General features: G+C 42.8%; 2 protein-coding genes across 2 annotated transcripts in view; one reads left to right on the top strand and one right to left on the bottom strand.

Moving 5' to 3' along the window:
* The window catches only part of AP3M1 (adaptor related protein complex 3 subunit mu 1), a 37,706-nt gene extending 25,194 nt beyond the window's left edge, over positions 1 to 12,512 (bottom strand). Inside the window, exon 1 of the mRNA XM_075000011.1 lies at positions 12,381 to 12,512. The gene's annotated coding sequence lies outside the window, so the exon portion shown is untranslated. The remainder of the gene's footprint in view (positions 1 to 12,380) is intronic.
* Positions 12,513 to 12,806: 294 nt separating this feature from the next.
* The window catches only part of ADK (adenosine kinase), a 523,961-nt gene continuing 515,117 nt past the window's right edge, over positions 12,807 to 21,650 (top strand). Inside the window, exon 1 of the mRNA XM_075000013.1 lies at positions 12,807 to 13,005. Coding sequence (XP_074856114.1) covers positions 12,938 to 13,005 — 68 coding nt within the window. The 5' untranslated portion in view covers positions 12,807 to 12,937. The remainder of the gene's footprint in view (positions 13,006 to 21,650) is intronic.

Raw genomic sequence — 21,650 nt, forward strand, 5'->3', positions numbered from 1 at the left:
ATGAAGATGACATTATTGTTGGCTATTACATCAGCTATTAGAATAATGAAATTGCAAGCCTTATTGATAAAACATTTCCTATAGCGTTTCATATGGGTACACTGATGTGGTCTTAATCTCACTCAATCTTTTATTCCAGAGCACTGAGAATCAGTTTATTAACTTTCCCAAAACTTCATGCTTCACTGACTGAATTTCAATTCCATGCTCCATATGTGAGAAGATGGCTAATATATTGCTTAGACAGAACTACCCATTTTCATTAAATTTAGACTTTCCATAGTTTACAGGAATAAATCCAAGAGGCTGGCTTTTATCTCAAATTCACAATGGTTCCTAATTGTATTAGAAATGCTTATAACAAAGTCTTCCCCCTTCAAACATCTGAACCCATTTCACCAGAGCCCAAGCACTATGGCTGTGTCTAGACTAGCTCCCAGCTTTGAAGAAGGGATGGTAATTAGGGTATTGGGAGATTACTAATGCAGTGCTGTGGTGCATATGCAGCACTTCATTAGGCTAAATCTCCCCTGCAACAACTTCGAAGTGCCAGCGCAGCAATTTTGAGGAGTAAAGGGACTTTGAAGGTGCTCAGGCACTTCAAAGTACTTGCAGCTACACACACGCCAGCACTTTGAAGTTGCCATGGGGGAGATTTAGCCTAATGAAGTGCTGCACATACACCGCAGCACTTTATTAGTAATCTCCCAACACCCTAATTACCGTGCTCCCTTCGAAGTTGGGGGCTAGTACAGACACAACCTATGAGTAACATATCTAAATCAAGTTCCAATAGTGGAAGTCTGCAGAGCAGCTCTCTCTCTGATCTTCAGTTTACATATTCAAGCAAGTTTTGTAATCTTTTTGTCAAATAATTCCTAGCTCCCTCCTCCTATAGGGTGCCTGCTGGTTCATCACTATAAATGGGATCTACAGCTATGGGGAAGCAACATTACTTATCTTTATAATAAATTTTGGTTCTTCAAGCTATGTACAGCCTGTGACACCACCCCCTAAGCCTCACAGTTTTGATTCTTATAAACAAAGATTCTGTGGGTCAAAAGAACTACATGGTGGTTGAAGTTGCTGTTAAGACCTTGGGCTTGACAGGGAGTGAAGTGATAACGTAAAATATACACAACCCCTACTGAATGGTGCTAGTGAAAACATTCTGAACTCCAGTTGTGGTAGGTGGATACCATAATCAGGATCCACATGCACAAAATATCTCAAAGAGCCAGTTACCACAGAGAGTGACCTCTCCCTCCCCCTCCAAGATACAGTCTTAAGTACAATTACTCTGTATCCTTATCATTGTAAGATTGTCATTTCAATTAACGTTCCTTATTTTAAGGAAGACTGATAGTCACACACTTTTAAAAGCTGGAATTCAAAGTACATTAAGACAAATATTATGCAGTCAACTCATAATTGCTTGGTGTCTGGCACTCATCCCTTTTAATCAGATGAAACTCCCAGACTGAGTGTAAAAGAAATTAACAAAAACCAGTGCTTAAATGACACCTACTTTCTACATGTCTGCAGTAGAGCTGAGTCATAGGTTTCATCATAATTGCCTCATTTTTTAAAAGAATTTCTGGTTCTCATGTGTTCCTCAACATATATTTAAATCAACTTGAGTCTTTTTTGCCCACTGGTAATCATCTTCTGAGATGTTCTGTTTTTAAATAGTGTCTTTAAAAAATGCTTTGAAGCAGTTTTAGTCAGCAATTTAGCAGGAAAAAACAACCCTTTCCACTATTTGTCTTGCTTTTGCATACTAGAAGTCATAGCCTGTCTTTGAGGTACAGATTTGTACAGTATTCCATCTCCCAACTAACAGGGCCTTTCATAATGTATTTACTTGCATCCTCAATTCTGTCTGTTTCCAAATCTGACTCACTCCATCACTGACTATTGCATATATGACTAGACTAACAATTAAAGAAATCATTACAGTATTAGTTGTTGAATAACCATATTTCCTTTGGGGACAGAGGGTAGAATGTTTCATCCTGAAAGCTCAAAATCCAAGTGATTAACTGGGAAACTGTTTACAAAGACCTCATCTAATTCCACATTCCTGAAAAAAACATGTTTGGAGCCATCTCCTCTTACATGCAAATTGCATCCAAGGATGTCTGGGGAAGAATCTGAGGAAATTCACTGTTCAAAAATAGGTCAGATATAGAACTGGATGAAGAGAATAGATTATGGTATTCTAATCACCCTTGATCTAGGTTGGGGTGAGCCACCTTTTTTTCCCACAACGGGCTCCACTTTTCGTCCTTGCAACCTGCCTAAAGTAATCCAAACCAACTGAAATTTCAGTTATGTTCATATTGGAAAAAAATAAAAAACTTCAGCACATAAAAGAAAACATGTAGAATGTAAAAACTTTATGAATCAGTATATAAACGTGAATAACCATATAGAAAACCAGTAACATATCAATATTTTTATTGAGATGCATGAGCCTGCCACCCAGCTGCTGACTGTGCTGCATCCCTCTGATGAAATTCCATGACCCTTCCAACTAAGCCCATCCCCCCACTTTGTGCACCCCAATTTAGACTATCAAACAAACAGACTTCTCATATGCATTGCAGAATCAGGGGCCAATCAGGCAACGTGTCAAATAATTCTCAATAGTGAAATTTGAGACTAAGGGGTCACAAGTTGGCAAGATTTGCCTATTTGGAAGTCAGCAATCTGGTGGTGTAGTCCTTAGCAGATTCTCCCTAATGCCTTGCCAACACACAAGAGCCACAAAAGCATAAGAGCAGTGTAGGGCCTATTCCTTGTCAGACGCATTCTGAAAGCGGCACGGTGTGTATTTGCACATTGCCAAAGAACCACAAAGCATTGACGTGCAGTGCTGCAGCCTATAGGCAGCCATTGGGAGGCTGCTGTAAATTTGAGCAGCTTTGGGAATTGCTGGAATGACAAGGAATAGATCCTGGAAAGGCTGCAGACCAGTGCTGAGCCATGCAAAGCTGAAATAAAAGCACTTCCACTGCCCCACCCCTCTCCATGAGGGAGCACAGAGAGGACCCTTCATCTGACCAGTTTCAGTGGCATTCCAGTTTACTTGGACAGAGGCAGAAGTACTGGGCCTGAAATCAAGTTTCCATAGCACCTAATATTGTTGGTATAGGACTGCTGGGAAAAGAACTTCAGAGATCTAAAGGAGACTGCTGCAAAATCCTTACATTTAAAAAGGTTTTAAAAGATACAATGCTTTGAAAAGAAGTTATGGTAGCGTTTTTTTTTGTTTGTTTGTTTGTTTTTTAAATAAAGGGATCTGTAAGTGGATAGGCAGACATAATGTGACTGGGGGAAAAATCCAGGGGAAAAGTGTGCAGAAAAAGCAGCCAAAGGATAATAAGAGATATTGATGAAAAATCCTCCATAAACCCAGTTTCTAGGTTATGACTGGGAGTCATTTAGGGTACCTTTGTTAACTACATCTTAGAAATCAGCCCAAGCAGAAGAACAACTAAGTTAGGTTACAGTGTCTATTAATATCCAAGAGATTCTAAGGCACTAAAGGACAGGGTTGATGCGCAGGATAAGAAATCTGTTATGGATGCAGATCTGAAGAAGTAAGCCTGCCCACGAAAGCTCATCACCTAATAATTTTGTTAGTCGTTAAAGTGCTACATGACTGCTGTTTTGTCAGAATACAGACTAACAAGGCTACCTCTCCATTACTGTTATGGATGTGGTAAAGACAGAGCTTTATGAATCTTGTTTGGATGCAGATAGAATGGGATGATTTGGAACAAACTATGGGAAATCATCTTATGGTTTGCAGAAGTTTAACCAGCATATTCCCTTGTCTCCTCCAAAAACAACAGAAAGGAGAAAAATACAAAATAAAGAAGTTCTAAAAGATCATCTGGGATGCTTGTTTTCGGGGGGGGGGCATAAGGAGGGGGGAAGTGTTCTTGCATATTAAATTGACTGGCATTTAAGAGCCATAGAGACGCAAACAGGTAAAGCTTGTCTGGTTTAAGCTGTTTTTTCCCTGGGGCAAACATGAATTCCAGTGGTAATTTGATACACTTTAAATCAGTGGTTTTGCCAGAACCAAAAGCTGTTTATTTTTTTTCCCCCCCATTTAAAGCTGTCATCTGCTGTATGTCAGTTTCAGGGATTTAAAAAAAAAGATGCACTGTACCTGATCACTCTGTATATGACCTCAGTCCTTGTCCTCAAAGAAGGCCTGTGCAATACCTTCAAAAACAAGCCTTGAAGCTTAAAATAACAAATTATCATGAGTTCAACAGAGACAAAGATTTTATCTTGCTACTATAATCCATAACCCACTAACCCTCCCTGGACCTACAACTGCAGGAGGTAGGAATGGCTGCCTTCATTTTATTTTGGAGCATAAACTTTTGTGGGCAATGACCTGCTTCATCAGATGCACGAGTGGGGGGGGGGGTGGTTTCAGAGGGGTATTTAAAGAGTGGGGTCCCAGTAAGAGTAAGCGTCTGATGGAAGTGGGTCTTTGCCCACGAAAGCTTATGCTCCAAAATATCTGTTAGTCTATAAGGTGCTACAAGACTCCTTGTTGTTCTCGAGACTAAACAGGGCTATTCCACTGAGACCATTTACTTTCTGTATGTGAGCGAGCTGATTTACACTTAAAAGATTGACCACGCCCCCGTTGATCTTCTAGAATTCAATCTGCTGCATGGGTTAAGATGTGGCAAAAGCGATCTCTCTTGGCTTGGCTGTCGATCCTTGTACGCCACACAATAGCGTGGTGTAAAGGATGTCAGCACAAGCCTGAAGAGCCCCAGTCTGTGCTAGGTAAGAAAGTTGATTCTGATTTGTTGATTCTAGCTATGCTAATGCCTATAGGCTAATGGTAGTGAAATCTGGCTGTATATCCCATTAAACAGGAAATGCTAGAGGTAAAGGAAGAACAAGAGGGAAAACTGCAACATTTTGAATAGGGAAGTTTGTAATTCTGGGTTCTACCATATATTGCTCTTATCCCTGATATGGCCAATTGCCACACCAGCACTTACCTGCTGAGAAGTATGGATGGCAGGCAGCATGCCACTCTCCTCCACATAGAAGCCTTTCTATAATGTTCAGTTAGTAAGAGTGAAAAGGATAGAAAGTTGAATATTGTCTTTGTCAGGAGTTTCTGGGTAACTACATGTTTTTTCCCTGGTCTCACATTTTCACCTGTCTCCATACAGGGACCCCTTGTCCTCAGGAGTTTTAAGGCTGTAATCCCTTCCAACTGGGATTCTCATGGTTGTACAGAATCCTGCCTTACACGTGATCTCTCCAGCAAGCCAGACTGCCTAGAGCAAAGCGTAAGTGCTGACCTTTTTCCAAAGAGCACTATGAACAATGTAGTGCCAGCAGTTACAACACAGCTCTTTCAAAACACACACATCTACCCTTAAGAGTAAATTAGCCTCTCTGGGACAGCACCATCAGACACAGATTTAAACACAACAGGAATTACCCAATCAGTCTTCCAGGGTCCTCCAACCTTTTGGGAATGGTTCCCCCCCACCCCCGTTTGGGAAATAAGTCCTGCCCATTTAGTGACTCAAAGAAAAAGTTTAAATATAGACATCTTACACCAACAGCCCTTCCTTTGTCTGGTGGTCTCTGAGGAATCCAGTTTGAAGCTGTGTATACACATCTCAGAACTGGAAGGGACCTTGAAAGATCATTGACTCCAGTCCCCTGCACTCACAGAAGGACCTTTTTTTTTAAAAAAAAAAAAAAAAAAAAAAAAAAAATCTATCCTACCCCAGACCCTTGGAAGGCCCCCTCAAGGACTGAACTCACAACTCTGGGTTTAAAAGGCCAAGACTCTAACCAGTGAAAGCCTGTGTTGGAAGTGATACCACTCTGAACGTGTTTACAGTCTGACTTTGGTCTTGTCCAGGTTACATGGTAGATTGATCATTTCTACAGCAGGTGGGATAAATCAATGGACAGTTGGTAGAAAATGAGGTGATCAAATCAATCTCTGAGCTTTCTCCCATCAATCTTACTGCATGCAAGTCACTGAGGTAAGTACACTGACCTATTTATGTAGCTGAAATAGGTCAACTGTGCCATTAAGTATAGGTAAGGCCTAATTTTATCACACACACCCCCATTTTTGGTCCATGGAGCTGCATATGTATCATGATGAACCAGGGAATGTAAAACTAAACAGCATTCATGCAGCACTTCAAAGACTAACAAAATGATTTATTAGGTGACGAGCTTTTGTGGGACACATCCCCTTCTTCAGATCTAATAGGGATTATAAAAACTTAATCTGATTCCCAAAATACTGCATGAAATTGTAACAACTGTCAGAACATCCCTACCTCCCCCACATCAGTTGCTACCTCCATTTGGGACTCAGACTTAAAAAGGTCCCTAGTACTGATGTGCTCTCAACCCTCTTCAGAGCCACTTCTCAGGGCTAGGTCTTTTGTTCTATCTGCCATTCCCCCATATTCAGTTCATCCCTCCATAATGGCCTGCAGAAGCCAAAAATTAATATTTGCAACAAGGAAAAGTTTAGCATCAAAGTTCTTCTCAATGCTCAAAAGCATCTAGTTTAAGCTCTACATTACTTATATTCCTTTCCAAGCACAAACCCACTGAATAGGTCACCACTCTTTCCATAAGTTTTGCCAAATAGAAGTCAGAGTTTAAAGAGGAAATGACATTGCCTGAGGTTTTGTAAATACTTGAGAACACATTCTCCACCTACAGTACCACTCTAGCAACTTTGTCTCTCTTTTAAACATTTAGCTACTGTGTTTGAAACTAAAACATTGCTCTATTATGGCTAGAAACTGATCATCATCTATACAGCTTAAAAAGCAATTAGATTTTTAGCAACTTCTTCCACTTTTAATAGCACTGTAGACAGTTCCAAAGGGACAAGCTTTTGTCTTCCTTATTAATGTTTACTAGCTCCATACTCCTTATGGACCTAAGGATTTCAAAGGCATTATTCGCTCAGTGTGCAGAAAGGCCAGTAAAAAGTCAAGGTGCCACTGAAGTGAGTTGAATTTTGAGGGACTAAGTGGGATTCACTAAGTAGGTGCACAGATCTTGTACTGGCTCTCTGCACAGCAGAGGACTTCACCCAATGTAAGTTAGGATGGCAACATTAAAAATAAATAAAAACCCACATTTTTTCCCCTCCATGCCTACGTGGCATTTTCACTTACCTACATACAGATAGATGGAAATGTGCTTTTGCCACTTTTCAAAGACAGATCAGAGTGTTTTCAGTTACAAAATATTAAGTGTACTACAGATTAAATCCTTGATTTTTAGAATCAAGCTATTTAAGTCCCATTTTGATAAATTAAAGTGGCTATACACTTTTCTCATCCTATCGCAAACAGCTTTATTCTTCTGTTACATCTCCATTCTTTCGCTTTTTACATTACCACTCCTTTCAGTTTTAGGTGACTGCATTTGTAATTCACCTGTTTTGCTTCTGTTTTGCATGCAGAATGGCCTTTTATTTCTTCAGTTCTTTACGCCACCCTTTATAAACATAATATTTCAATTATTTTTTATATGGATCTGTATTTCCTTTTGTATCCTGCACTCAGCATCTTCCTCCATTAGCTTTTGCGGGGAAAAAACCCCGCCCTATTGACTGATTTTTGCCTCTTAGGTTACCCTTCTTGTGTTTACAAAATTCCTTGTGGCTACATCTACACTAGAGAGGTCTGTCAACAAAACGCAGCACTTCCGCCAACAGCATTCTGCCTCTCCATAATGAGGAGTAATGCCTTTGTCAACAGTTTCTGTCGACAAAAATGCCATGTTAAAGCTTCAGTGGTTAGGGGTGCGTATGTGTGCAGTGTTCACTGGGCTGCCAGCCCTGTTTGCTGAGCTTCTAGGTGGCCCTTCTGCTGAGAGAGGGGGCCAGGCAGCCTGGCCACTCTGTTGACAGAGCGGATTGCTCTTTCAGTCCTCTTTTGTGTGTGGATGTGATCTGTCAATAGAACTTTTGCCAGAAGCTCTCTTCCAACAGTAACTTCCATGGACAGATCACTGTAGTGTAGATGTAGCCTTTGTGTTGCCTTGCTTAGCATTTAAATGCAAATGTGTCAATTTAAGGTTCCATTCTTTTCTCTGTGTACATAACAGTAAAGAGAGCTCTTTTTAGAATCCTTTAAGTTGCTTTACATTCAACATTTTAAATAACTATTTTTGCTGCATTTAACACCTGAGCAAATACAACTGCTAAAAAAAATTATTAATCTTAATGCATATTTTGCTTGCTTTGTGTAGAGGGCAGTACTTTAACCAGTAATTATCATCTTCATTTGTATGGGTCTAGAAAAAGCGGGGAGAAAACTCACTTCGCCAATTTTGAGTCTTTGTAAAATTTTAAAGACATAGGAGCAGGTGTAACTGCTTTTCAAAAAAGCAACCAAACAAAGCCCTTCAGCAAATACACTGCATGCTGACACTGTACCTTTAATTAGTTAGAACAAGTAAAAGCAACTTCTTAGATAGATGAAATGAAAGGTTCATTGCCACTTTAAAAATTAGCCCTGCTGAGAATCACAGCTACAACATTTTCAGCTCAAAGGAAGCACAGAGAGAAAAAGTATGCATTAAAGAGCGACAACAGGTTGGCTGCTAGCATATTATAGTGACAAAAAAAAAACAACAATAGCTGCTTACGAATACAAGTAACCATTGGTGTGAGCAAAACAGTCTTGTCCGTAAGGCTCCGACATTCAAAGCTATGTTAGTTCCACTTCTAGATCTTCAGACTTTGTGTGATTGTCAACAAGTCACTTATTGCCTCTGCATGTGTAATATAGAAATCAGTCATCTTTTTTTTCTCTCCTCTCCCTTCTTCATTTAAGGCCTGCTCTAAATTATGGGGCACTGCTGATCTACTTCAGCTATGCTATTTGCTAGTTGAAGCTGACATACTTACTGCTACGTCTCACATTTGGGAAGGTCGGTGGGAACTGATCTGCTGTCGACGCCAGGTACTCCTCTCATTTGGGTGGAGTACTGGTGTCAATGGGTGTGAGCTTGGAGATGGATTTATCATGCCTACATCAGACACAATAAATCAGTGGCCGGTGAATCAATCATGGCAGTGTGGATTCCCGGCTTACTGTAGATATACCCTTAGACTGTAATTTTACAGAGGAGCAACCTTCTCCTAACACTTGTACTTTCAAGCTCAGACTATGGTGGTCCCCACAACCCCTGCCAAGCAAGAGCCAGTAAGGGCTACTGGAATGGAACATGGTCAACAACAGAAAAGGGACTACACATTGAGAAAGCAGACACTGACATTAGTATTAAGTGTGTGTGTACATGAAGGACTCTTTCAAGAAATTCTTATTGGTGCTAATGTGAACATGGTCCTGGAACGGGCTGTTAAAAACTGAGCAGTGTTAATTGGCACTCCCAACATCAGAGTCATTAGACAGATGTTCGTAAGCTTCCCCAGGCAAATGCAAGATCCAGTTAAGCTACAGTACTTTCAATGCTGGTTCAAATGCACCAATTGCTGACAAGTTATCAACAGCTATTAAGTTTCCTAGCATAGACAAAACTTTGGAGAAACCAGCTGAGGGTTACCAACAAGATTTTACTCTGCTGTTCATAAAGGACTAAAAACAAAGCTAAAGAGTTAGACACAGAATCACTACAAATATGCAATACACCTAGCTAAGCGCAGGACTAATTGTTACATCCTACATCTTCCTGTTATCATGCCATTGCTCATCACTTATTCAGAGGTATATAAAATATAGCCTAAAACCTTCGCAGGGCAGGGGCACATATGTAGTAATCCTATGACATGCCTAGCAAACTAAGATGCTATATAAATAATAATAAAGTAAACTTTCACCATACAGCTTGATATAATAAACCACTCTACTTAATACAGTATATTACATTTCCTTAATATCAAGCTTCTGGATTCCAGTGGTGTTGAAAGACTGATAAATTATGTGACTGCTTCTATGAAATACATGTGTGTGTGACTGTTAGGCTAGGTCTACACGTGCCCCTTCCTTTCAAAAGGGGCATGTTAATAAGCCTGCTCAAAAGATGCTAATGAGGTGCTGCAATGAATATGCAGCACCTCATTAGCATAATGGCAGCCGCAGCAATTCGAAAGTGCAGCTTTTCGAATCACACGCCGCCCGTGGAGATGGTACCTTCCGAAAGGACCCCCCCAAGTTTTTGAAAGCTCTTCTTCCCATCACCAGAACTTGTTCCTTCCCACAGATGGCTGCCCTCCACTTTCCCATACTGCATTGTCTAGGACTGTAGTGTGGGAGCTGACTTCTCCATGAAGACTGAGGCAAAAAAAAAACATTGAGTACTTCAGCTTTTCTTACATCATCCTTTTGTAATTTTAAGCTGACTAAGGATTTCCCTTTTAAGCCAAGCTGGTTGTGCGTTTCCATTTCTTACTATGCAGTGGGATAGTTTGCTCCTGTGCCTTCAGTAAGACTTCTTTAAAAATACTGCCAGTTCTCTTGAAGCGGAAAAAGAGAGTTTATCTTTGTTTCTCAAGGGGCCCTGCTCATCAGTTCTCTCAGGGAGTCAAAGTCTGCTCTTTTTAAATTAAAGGTCTGTATGCTACTGCTCACCCTTCTTCCTTTTGTCTGGATCCTGAAATCTATGATCTCATGGTCAGTGCAGCCCAGGTTTCCGTCCACTTCTATTTCTCCTCCTAGTTCTTCCCTGTTTGTGAGCAGTAGGTCAAGTTCTGCATGGCCCCGGTCGGTTCCTTCAGCACTTGTACCAAGAAGTTATCCCCAGCATTCTCCAGAAACTTCCTGGATTGTCTGTGTGCTGCTGTATTGGTCTCCCAGCAAATGTCTGGATGATTAAAGTCTCCCATGAGAACCAGGGCCTGTGATCTGGAAGCTTCACCTAGCTGTCTGAAAAAAGACTCATCTACCTCATCTCTCTGATCTGGCGGTCTGTAGCAGACACCAACCACAACATCACCTCTGTTATTCTGCCTCTAAGCCTAACCCAAAGACACAACTGGATTTTCTCCCACCTTAGACTGGAGCTAGAAAGAAAATTTTCTTCTCAACGTACATTTACTTCTTACTCAGTTCAGCCAATAAAAACTAAAACTAAATGTGCCACAAATGCTGAAATGAACCTTAAAGCACACAATGCAAATCAAACCACACTTTGGTCCCACATAAATCTAGTATTTTTCATTTCTCAGTTGTTATCAGCCCTATAGCACCTTAAAGACTAACAATTTTATTTATTAGGTAATGAGCTCTTGTGGGTAAAACACCCTGCCTTCTTACCCGTAAAAACTCATTATCTCATACATAAAGTTGTTAATTTTTAAGGTGCTACAGGACTGCTTCCTTTACTTTGTGAAGGCACAGACTAACACAGCTACCCCACTGAAACTTAATTGTTATCAGAAATTCTGAATTTAAGTAGAGACTGTTAAGAAAGTTAACCTCAAATATTAGTTATTATACATACATCTATGTCTCCTGTTTTCATATTTTATAGAATGCTATCACCATAAATAGAAACCTGAATATGACGAGAATTGTGATAGTATCAAAAGTAAGTTCTGAAACAAACCTATCCTGGGGGAAGAGGTTTCAGGTCGTGATTTAAAGTATAGGAACGAGGAAGTATTAGGACGGTAGCAACTCATTGCCCCTCACAGAACAGAAAGTTTCCAGGAGCCAAAGCTAAAATCATTTGTAAAAAAAAAAAAGAGACTTTATGACTGAAATCCAATCCGAAAACGAATGGCTCAGTACACAGCAAATTAACTCACAATGACAGCACATGGGGGAGAGGAGAAGGGAACAGATACATCGACTGAAATGTATTTTACATTTTGAAGTTAAAGAAGCTGCTCAGCGAAACGTCTAATCCCGTCAGATTTTGGATTGTTAACACCTTGGCCTTAACAACAGGAGTTATTCCCGAGCCAGAGTGGAAAACCAGAAAAACGACACACCAGAGATAATAAACATTTCGCGTTCTCCCAAACCTCTCCTCCCCCAGCACAACAGAAAGGAAACACCCTCCTCAGAAAACACGCCTTGTAGGGCTGAAGGCAGCCAAGAGTCGGGTGCCAAAGCGAAATGCTCAGCTCTCGCCAGGCGCTCGGCGAGCATTACCCAATCGAGTACGGCGCTCCCACGAGCAGGAGTGGGACGGGCGCCTGGCCGCTCAGAGGCGTCTGCAGCACAAAGGAGAAGCAATAGCTGCCTTCAACGATCGGCTCTTCTACCTACCACAATAACGCTGTGATGCAACACCCCCTCCCCCCATCCCCGCAAGAACAGCAACCGATCCGCCCCCCGCTAGCCAGGCGACCACGCACTCACCGGCAGATCCCCGCTCACACTCAGGACAGCAACCTCACTCCCCCTCCAGCAGCGGCAAATATGGCCGTCAGGACCCGGCACGCCCCATGCCTCCTCGCGCGGCTGCCTGCCGGACTGCCTGCAGCCGTGTAGGGACGTGGCTGCTCGCCTCGCCGGTGGCTCTTTGCGGAATCGTGTCCCGCCGCCGCCGCCGCCGCCTAGAGCATGGGCATCCCCACCACCCGGGGAAAAGCTACCTCCCGCCCCGCCGTCCTTTGCCTGCCGTGATCTGCATAGCAAAGAACGAGGGGGCTCGTGTCACTGCCCCCCGTCGGTAAAGGTTTCTCCGGGGAGAAGGGCACCCGTGCCCCCTGACTCGGCCCTACCCGGGTCGTGCTACCTATGGCCACCCCGCGCCCCACCCGTTCCTAATCAGGCGCTCCGCGGCCCCCCCTGCTGCCCCCCCCCCTTGCCTCCCTCGCTCCGCCTGCAGCCGGCCGCTTGCTGCCCTGGTTGGTAGCTGCAGCTGCCGCCGCGGCAAGAGGCGAGTGACAAGCCTGAGGCGGCGTTGCTGGCTAATGAGCATGAAGATGGCAGCGGAGGAACCCCAACCCAAGAAGCTCAAGCTGGACTCCAACCAACTAAGGTAATGAGAGGGGGACTCAGCTGCCCTCCAGGGGGGTCAGGCAAGCGGGCAGCCCGGCGTGGGCGCTAGGAAGGGTTATTTTGTGCTGTTCACGCTGCCCCTGACCACGTGCTGTTTCACGGGCGCGCAGCCTGAAAGTGACCCCAGAGAGGCGCAGAGGAGCACGGCGCGGGGGCTGCTGTTTGAGTTCCCGGCACTTGGGCAGCCCGGGTGTGACAACACAGTAGAGCAGTTTAAGGTGTTTGTGGATCGTACAGAAGCTCTCCTGGGTCGATGTGCAGGTGGCGAAGCGGGAGTTTTCACTCACGGCAGCTCATGCCCAAATCAATGTGTCAGTCTTTAAGGTGCCCCAGAAGTCCAGCGTGTTTGCAGATATAGACTAACACGGGTGACTCCTTAGGAAAGTTGTGGCTAGACCACTTACCGGCTTCTTCCTTTTGGTTTGCTTTCTAACAGACAGCGTACCTAGCAGAAGCACTTTAGCCGTGGGGTAAGCACAGAGTACTCTAACAATTGAGTATGTTATTAATTAATATTTCAGTAAGATTTTTTTAAACACATCCCTTATAATTGACTGGGGTACTCTGATCCTAATCCAAGATCACACTGATCTAATCTCAGGGATGAGGGTTTTGCAATGTTGCTGATAAAATATTTAGATATCTTTCTTCCTCCTGTGCTCTAGGGTACATTGCTAGGTTCAGGTTAAACGTCTCAGAGGCGTAGCAGTGTTAGTCTGTAACTTCAGAAATAACAAGCAGTGGGTTTTACCCAGGAAAGTCTGCGGCCTAAAAAATTATTCTTTGTAATGCCACAGTACTGCTTGTTATGTGTAGATCTGAGAGATTTATGTTGTCTAGGAGTGTTGTTTCAACCAACCCCCAACCTCAGTTCTTAATTCTATCACCATTGCAAATTAAAGTGCTCCAAACCCGGAGGCAAAGGTCAGTTTCAAGTCTCAGCACAAGGGACAGAGAACTTGTTTGTGAGCAGTCAGTTTGATCTTTCTGTACACAACTCAGAAGCTGTGGGTTTGCAATGTCTGTTCAGGGACATGGTAGTGTCATGCGTGTTGCCTTGCTTGGGCTTTTGCTCTTGACTGCTTGTGCATTTGGCAGAGAATAGAAAGTCAGTGTCATGTGCATTGAGGGGGAACAGGATGGTTGCACTTTTTCTTTTGTCACGTGTAACGGTATTTGATCTAGACCTGGATGATGTCCTTCCATGACATCTTTTAAGTATGAGTAACCTAGCCTTGAGGGTACCTGGGTTTTTCCAATCATTTCAGCATATTGGGACCAGGAGGAAAATGGCATGATTGCAAAGAGCAGATCAAGAGGTACTAAGTATTCAACAGACAAAAGTGAAAAAAGCACCATCACCTGGAGGAAGTTGAAGTAGGAGCTGCAAAGGAGGGAAAAATGTCAGTCTGCATTAGTTCATTCAGTGATAGATATGGGCACATGCATTGGAAAGCATTTGATTAGTCATTTTAGAAGGGCTTAGAGATCCCTGACCGACAGGCACTGTGTAAAGCGTCATGGTGGTTATTAATAAACTGCTGTAGAGAGGAGATGGATTTAAAAAGAGGACAAAGCTATCCAATAGAATCTCATCCCTCGCTTTGTATTGTAATTCATTATTATGTTATGTTAGCACATAGGAACCTCAGGCAAGATAAGAACCCAATTGTATTAGATGCTGTACAGACATGTAATTAAGAAATTGAACCCCTGAACCAGAGTTCACAGACTTGGAGATAAAAAGTCAGACTCCATAGCATGATAGTAGATAGAATGAACAGGGTGGAAGTGAGTTGAGATGAGGGAACAAAATGATAACTTCTAGTAGCAGTCTGCTGCTCTCAGTGCTTGCCACACCCCCCACTTCTCAGGGTGTCAGGGAGCCGTGTGGCCAGTACTGACCCTCCTGGGTGGTCAGGGAGCCATGTGGCTAGCCCCAGTCTTCCCAGAGCCCCCCCACCCCAATTCCCACCACCGACCCTGGGACAAGAGGAGCTGGGAGCAGCTGCTGCCCAGTGATGGACTGTAGGGAGGTACCTCCCAGCCAAGCTTCAGCTGCTGCTACTGATAGGGAACTGCTACCTGGCCCAGGAGTGAGGGAAGTCAGTAGCAGCAGCCGGACCTCTGCTCTGAGTGGCTCCTTCTCTCACTGTCATGGACTGGCAATGGCAGCTGTCCCCAGCTCTTTCCCTCGCCCACAGCTGGAGGCATCCTAGCTCTGCCCCACCTCTCTTATCACACCTCTGGAGCCACCCATAACAACCACCCCTAAGCCTTCCCAGGTGGCAGCTTCCTCTTATCGTAACTTAAAGCAAAGTAAGGGTTTGGTTGTGCCAGGAAAATGGGATGTGCCTAGGGTGGGATTGCTTCTCGTAAAACCACACAGAAAAGAAACACAAACACCAAATGAAGTACAGTCCTCCCGGGACTGCTTAAGCCTCCCACCCACCCCCTCCAGGCATGCTTTAGGTAGTGAGGGATGGTCAAGCCCCTGCCCCCTCCTCTCATGATTCATACAGGAACATTGCTGGCTGTTCCCCTTTGGCAAGGAGCAGGGGTCAGCAGACTTTCTGAGGTGGAGTGCCAAAATTTGACCGTTTGACCTCTATATATAGTCTGAGGATTGGTGATAATTTCTAAAGTCACTAATAGTCCTACTTAGAACAGCTTCATTAATAGATAAACTAAGATGGAGAGCTTTACTATTTAGGTGGTGATTGGTAGCATAGCTGGTGGCATGGCTTTGAGCTAGCTCTTGGCTGCATGGGGGAGGAGGGGCAGAGCTGAGTTCCCTCTTTGCATGCTGACAAAAATCGGCTCACGTGCCACTCTTGGCACTCATGTTGGGGGTTGCTGACCCCTGGCTTACGGTTTGTCACATTCCTCACTTTGGCTGGGGAGTTTAGGGGACAGACAAACCTGGAGGTGCACCTCTCTCCCAGCTGTGCCTGCTGGAGCTGCAGCAGCCATGGAAAGGGGTTTCTCATCTGACCCCAAGCTGCTGTGGTGACAGAGGGCTGGGGTAATCCTCTCTCCCTGGGGCAGCCTGCATACTGAACCTCTTATCCCCAGTCCCATCCCAGAGCAAGGATTCAAATGAAGCATGTACATTATCATTTTATTCTCCAAAAACCAAAAAGTTCTGTTGAACAAGAGCTCCTCCTAAATGGTAGGAGTTAAGACCACCAAATTCGGTTTACAGCTTGCACTTACAATTGAAAGCAGTGTAAAGATTTGGTTGTTCCAGGAAAATGGGATGTGCCTAGAATGGTATTGCTTTTCATAAAACCATGGAGAAAAGAAACAGAATCACCATATCAAGTACAGTCCTCCACATTGACATAACTGAGCAAATGTTGAAAGAGACAGAACCAAAATGAGCCAGAAAAATAGAATGAACCTGGAATAGGATTTCTTCTCAATAAAGCTTACAGGGGGAAAAAAAAATTTAGAGTAGTGTTCTGTTTTGGTACTTGCTTAAGGTCTGGCAATTAGAAGAAAACATTATTAGAAACCAAATTGACTATAGCCTTTTTTTGCTTAAAACATGGCATATGACAAGAGTTTATAGGGGTGAAGAAAAAATACAGTTGATGGAATTCCCATTAAAAAAAAATTACTAAGAATTTTTATGGAAAAATGTTAACAATCCCTTTTTTAAGAAGTCTAAAATAAAAATTAATTTCATAAAAAGAACATTGTATTTTTGAAAAAATATAATCATTTACATAAAATATGAACATTTTCTTTTACCTTCACCCCATGCCCCCCAAAAATCTCCTTAATTGAGTTAAGGACACAAGCAATGCTAGTGACATGCAAAGGCTTAAATAATCTGGGGCCTACTTGAGAAACCACCTCTTTCCCTGGGACATACTGCTTCCATTGTGTTTCTTAGTCCAGTCTGAACTGACTGTGTGGGATTGAAGTTTCGTTAGGTCTGGTGACTGAGAATTGTTTTGTAGTAGTTGGGGAGAAGAAAAGTGCTGCTGGTTGTTTGTTTTAATCTTTGGGGCAGTGGTTGTTTTTTGATGTTTTTACGTTGTGCTTTTAACTGGTTTCAGGATACATAGAGCCTGGGATAGATGATTATTTAAGTTGTCTTTGGGGGGGAAAAAGAGTTTATAGAAAAAACACAATAAGCAAAAAACATTAATTTAGGATTTTTTAGGTCAAGATCTAATCAGAATGATTGCTGCCAAGTAAAATCAAGCCTTGATGAACTTTGCAATGCTCAGAACTTGTCAGCTGTTACCCCAAAGATGGATGACATTGTTTAGATTTGCAAAAGATCCAGTTTCTAACCAAGTTCCTCCATATTGGATTGCTAAGAAAACCCACACTCATGAGGATGAGAGGCAAAACTTTACCAGGGATCAAAAACTGGTTAGGAGACAGATGAATGGTCCATGACCATTCACGGTAGAAGTTCCTGGTGCAGTGAACTATGATTTCACTTTAGGACCAATGTAGCTTCACAGATTTATCGGTGATCTGGAAACAGGTCTGAGCAGTGAGGTGATGAAATGTGCAGATGACACACAAGTATGTCAGTTAGCCAAATCTATAGCAGGGATGTAAAATCCTGTTTAATTATTCTACCGGTTAAACTTTAAGTTGAATGGGCAGGAGTGGCTTTCCTGCTCACCACAGACAGGGTGGAGCTGCCCCTTCTGCTGTGGATGAGGGCTGCTCTGGCCCAGCTGGAATGCTCCCTGCCTGAAACAGGCTGCTCCAGCCCCTTTTGGTTAACTGTAACTGGTAAGACTCATCTGTTCAAGAACAACAAGAAGTCCTGTGGCACTTTATAGACTAACAGATATTTTGGAGCGTAAGCTTTTGTGGGCAAAGACCCGCTTCATCAGATGCTCCAAAATAGCTGTTAGTCTATAAGGTGCCACAGGACTTCTTCTTGTTGTCAAAGATACAGACTAACAGGGCTACCTCTCTGATACATTTTATTTTTGTTATCTGTTATAAATCTGTTCAAGGTGTGGCTTACCAGTTAACCATTAACATCTCTAGTTTACAGAGGGCTGTGAGGGACTTCAGAAACATTTAATCAAGCTAGATGAATGGGCAACGTGATGGCATGGCAAATGAAATGCAGGATTGATAAATGTAACATGCATGGGAGGGAAAAATTTGAACCACTTATACACCATATTGGGCTCTAAATTAACTTCTCCCAACTCAGGCAAAGGGCTTGGGAGTCATTTGGAACAAATTGACAAAGAACTTCTTGCTTGATTGCAGCTGCAGTGTAAAAAAGCAAATAAAATGGAAGGTTGTGTAAGGATACAGATGAAGAATAATACACAAACTGTATCGTTGTATAAATTGCAGTTTATGGCATTGTATAAATTGATTCTAAGATTATAAAATAATTTAAAAATTCCTCTAAAATCCTCTCTATAGACATATATATGAAACAGAGAAATGAACAATTTACTTGGGAGCTTTTTGTGCCAAATCCCTTTCTGTGATAAAGTCATGTCAGCTACATTACCATTTTCTTGTGGATGCTCTGCATTTCTTATGTTGATTGGATGGTCTTGATGTAGTTGGCAGTTTGAAGAAACTGATTGCTCTATACGTAGAAAAGGCAAGCTTTGAATTTTGGCAGGTGATGTTTTAAACTAAAAATACAAGGCACAACATCTTCTTTGCTCTCTTAGGCAACTTTTTCTCCTTAGACTATTTACCAAGCACACAATTGTGAATGGCTTTTAGGAAAAGTTGTTGCTAATATTATAGTTGAATATGGGGCCTGGTCTTTTTGATATGTATAAAAAAATCAAAAATGTTTATTGTTATTTTACAGTTAGCATCTTTGCTAAGTTACTAGTATTGCATGTCTGTTAAAATTATTCCCATTCCAGACCTCTTTCAAGTGAAGGAAGATTGCACAGTTTCAGGTGAGAGGTTTTATTGTGGCTTCTTTCAGCTACCAATCCAAATAAATAAAACTGTAAACTAGGAAGTAAAATACAATAAATTTTCCATCTAGATGTGATTAATTTGTTTCTGAATTTCTCTTGTTTTTTTTATTTTACCCTATCTTCTTTTATTTCTGTTTTATTTATTTTCTTTGCTTTCATCCCTTTAGATCTGTGCATCTTTTTCTTTCCAAGATAGACCCCAATTCTAATTCCCCGATTCTTCTAGACCCCAATTCTGCAAACAAGCAGGTGCATACCTTTGCTCATATGAGTAGTCTCGTTGCCTTCATAGGAACTGACTGGAGTGAGGCCTTATGCAGAGGCATGCGTGTATTAGCTTCATCTACTGGGTCCCAAAACAAAGGTAAAACCAATGAATATATTATTGACATGTGGATATTTAGGGAGTAATATTTTACAAAATTCTCTTTTTAGAAAGATGATCATTGTATAAAAGCTGCTGTGGTTTCATTCTGTGAGGGAATATGAGCAACAAGCTTTTCCTCTAGCTGCTGTTTAGACGTATTCTCCAAGGCAGTTAGTTGACTGGACAGCTGAAAAAATGCCTGCATTAGAATGATTAAGGTTCTGATTTTTGTTTTTCCAGTTGTTGGGCAGTTATTAAATTCTAGAATTAGTAGTTGAGGCCCCAGGCATCATTGCTCAAAGCTTGAAGTAATTACACACAAACTGCCAAAGCAAAAATTATCCAGTGCTGTTTTTATTGTTTTCAGTTATCAGACTGGAATACAGACTTATTTATTTTGTTGATTATTTAAATAACGTATTTCATACTATGTGTGAAGGTTTTATACAAGCACTTTGGGGGTCCCTGGGAAGAACACTTGTGGGCTAGGATCATCTGTGTTTCCACTCCAAGTCTATATTGTTTCTGTGGGATTAGGTCTCCTGGGATTTTCCTTTCTCTTTGCATGGAAGTTGTTAGAGAATCATTGTGGAGAAGTAATGAGTGTAAAAGAAGCTGTTGGATCTGGAGCTTAATTTTGGTTTAAATTGCTTAGAGAGTGTGTATAACTGAATTATGGACAAGCTTGAGCTTTAGGTTTTGGGTTGTTATGTTAAAATTGTGTTGCTGGGAGTTGAGGGGGAAACAAGCCATGTTTGTGGATTCTGCCCCGCACTTGTACAGAAATGGTTGTCTCTTCCATTGTCCTTCGAGACTTCCTCAGCAGGGTTCTGATCAGCACATCTGTAAGGGTCTTCTGTGGGAATGCAATTCTACTATTTGGAAGTGTATTGTTAACAAAAGATATGACTGATATTTCTAGCAGAAGCATAGGGAAAACGGTATCCTGTTGAAATAATTAGTTGTCTCTAGGGCATTGGTTCTTAAACTTATTGGCCCATGTCCCAGCTTGCTCAATGCAAACCTTTCTGGGGACCACCAGCCAACCACTGCTAATGACAAAATGCATTTGCTTATCGATGAATACTTTAAAAACTAAATTATTCATAGTAGGCTACTGGAGCATAAAAACTAAAATACACAGCTATAACATAAGGGGGCATATCTTTAGATCTTATTGCGTGTATCATGTTAGTCTACCAAACTTCATTTTAAATAACGTGAAATATTTAAGCTCACAAGGAAAAAGGTTTCAACGTTGTCTTTATTTATAGGTGGGAAAAAATGAGTCAGAGGATTTTTTTAAAGTCAGAGGGCCACACAAAGACGAGGGCCACCAGCCCTTGCTGATGTGGTCCCCAACTGAGACACTTCACTCCCCTCATGCTCCAGCCCCACTGGGGACAGAAAGGGAGGGAAAACTCAGGTTCAGAGCTTTCCACAGGCCAGATGAACTCTTCCGGGGACCCATGACTAGTAGATTTTTTTGGATCCCCATAGGTTCTGCGGTGGGGGGTAAAAATGAGGGATTTACTGTGGGGGAGGGGGCTTCAGGGGACCAGGATAGGAATGGAGGTGCAAGGTCTGCCTGCAGAATATAGAAAGGAAGCTAACACATCCAAGCTGCTGCCGGTGGACATAATAACCCAGCCTCTACCTGTCTCCTGGCTACAGCCTGGGCAAGAAGGGGTTCAGCCCTAAGTACGTAGTGAGCCCCAGGGCCCTGGGGAACCTGACTGCAGAGGCTTGAGTCAATCGAGCTAGAAAGCTGGCTTAGCTGGGGAAAGCCCTAGGGGTGGGAGAAGCCCTGCAATCCCTGGGGACAAGAGCTATGGCCAGGGATGAGGCTAGGGTGGGGGAGGGGTAGGATGTGAAGAGGGTGCTAAGTGCCTCACCACTCCAGAGCCTTAGCCAAGAGGTGGAGAAGCTTCTCCCTGTCAGCACTGTGTGGGGCTTGGCACATCCAGGGTTTAGGTTCCTCCAGCCCAATGCCCTGAGTCAAAGACACTTGAACTTTCCCTGAGTGCCAGCCCAACCAGAGGCAGTGGGGGATGGAAGGAGCCTGCAAGCCATGGTGTTGGTGAGATGAATGAGCCGACCAGGGCTGGCTCTCCGCACAAAGCCCAGAGTGGGATGCACCTGGTCGGGCAGGGGGCACTGTGGAAGAGAGGCAGGGCTGGTGGTTTATGAATGGGCACAGCAGGGAGAGGACAGGGAGAGGGGAAGCCTGCTGGCCACGAGCTTGCATGCAGCAAGTATTGGGAGCAGCTGGTCCCATATGTTCAGTTCTGCCCAACTGCCAGCCTTGAACAC

Source organism: Carettochelys insculpta, chromosome 7 (genome assembly GCF_033958435.1).
Source record: "Carettochelys insculpta isolate YL-2023 chromosome 7, ASM3395843v1, whole genome shotgun sequence".
In the NCBI taxonomy this organism is placed as follows: domain Eukaryota; kingdom Metazoa; phylum Chordata; order Testudines; family Carettochelyidae; genus Carettochelys; species Carettochelys insculpta.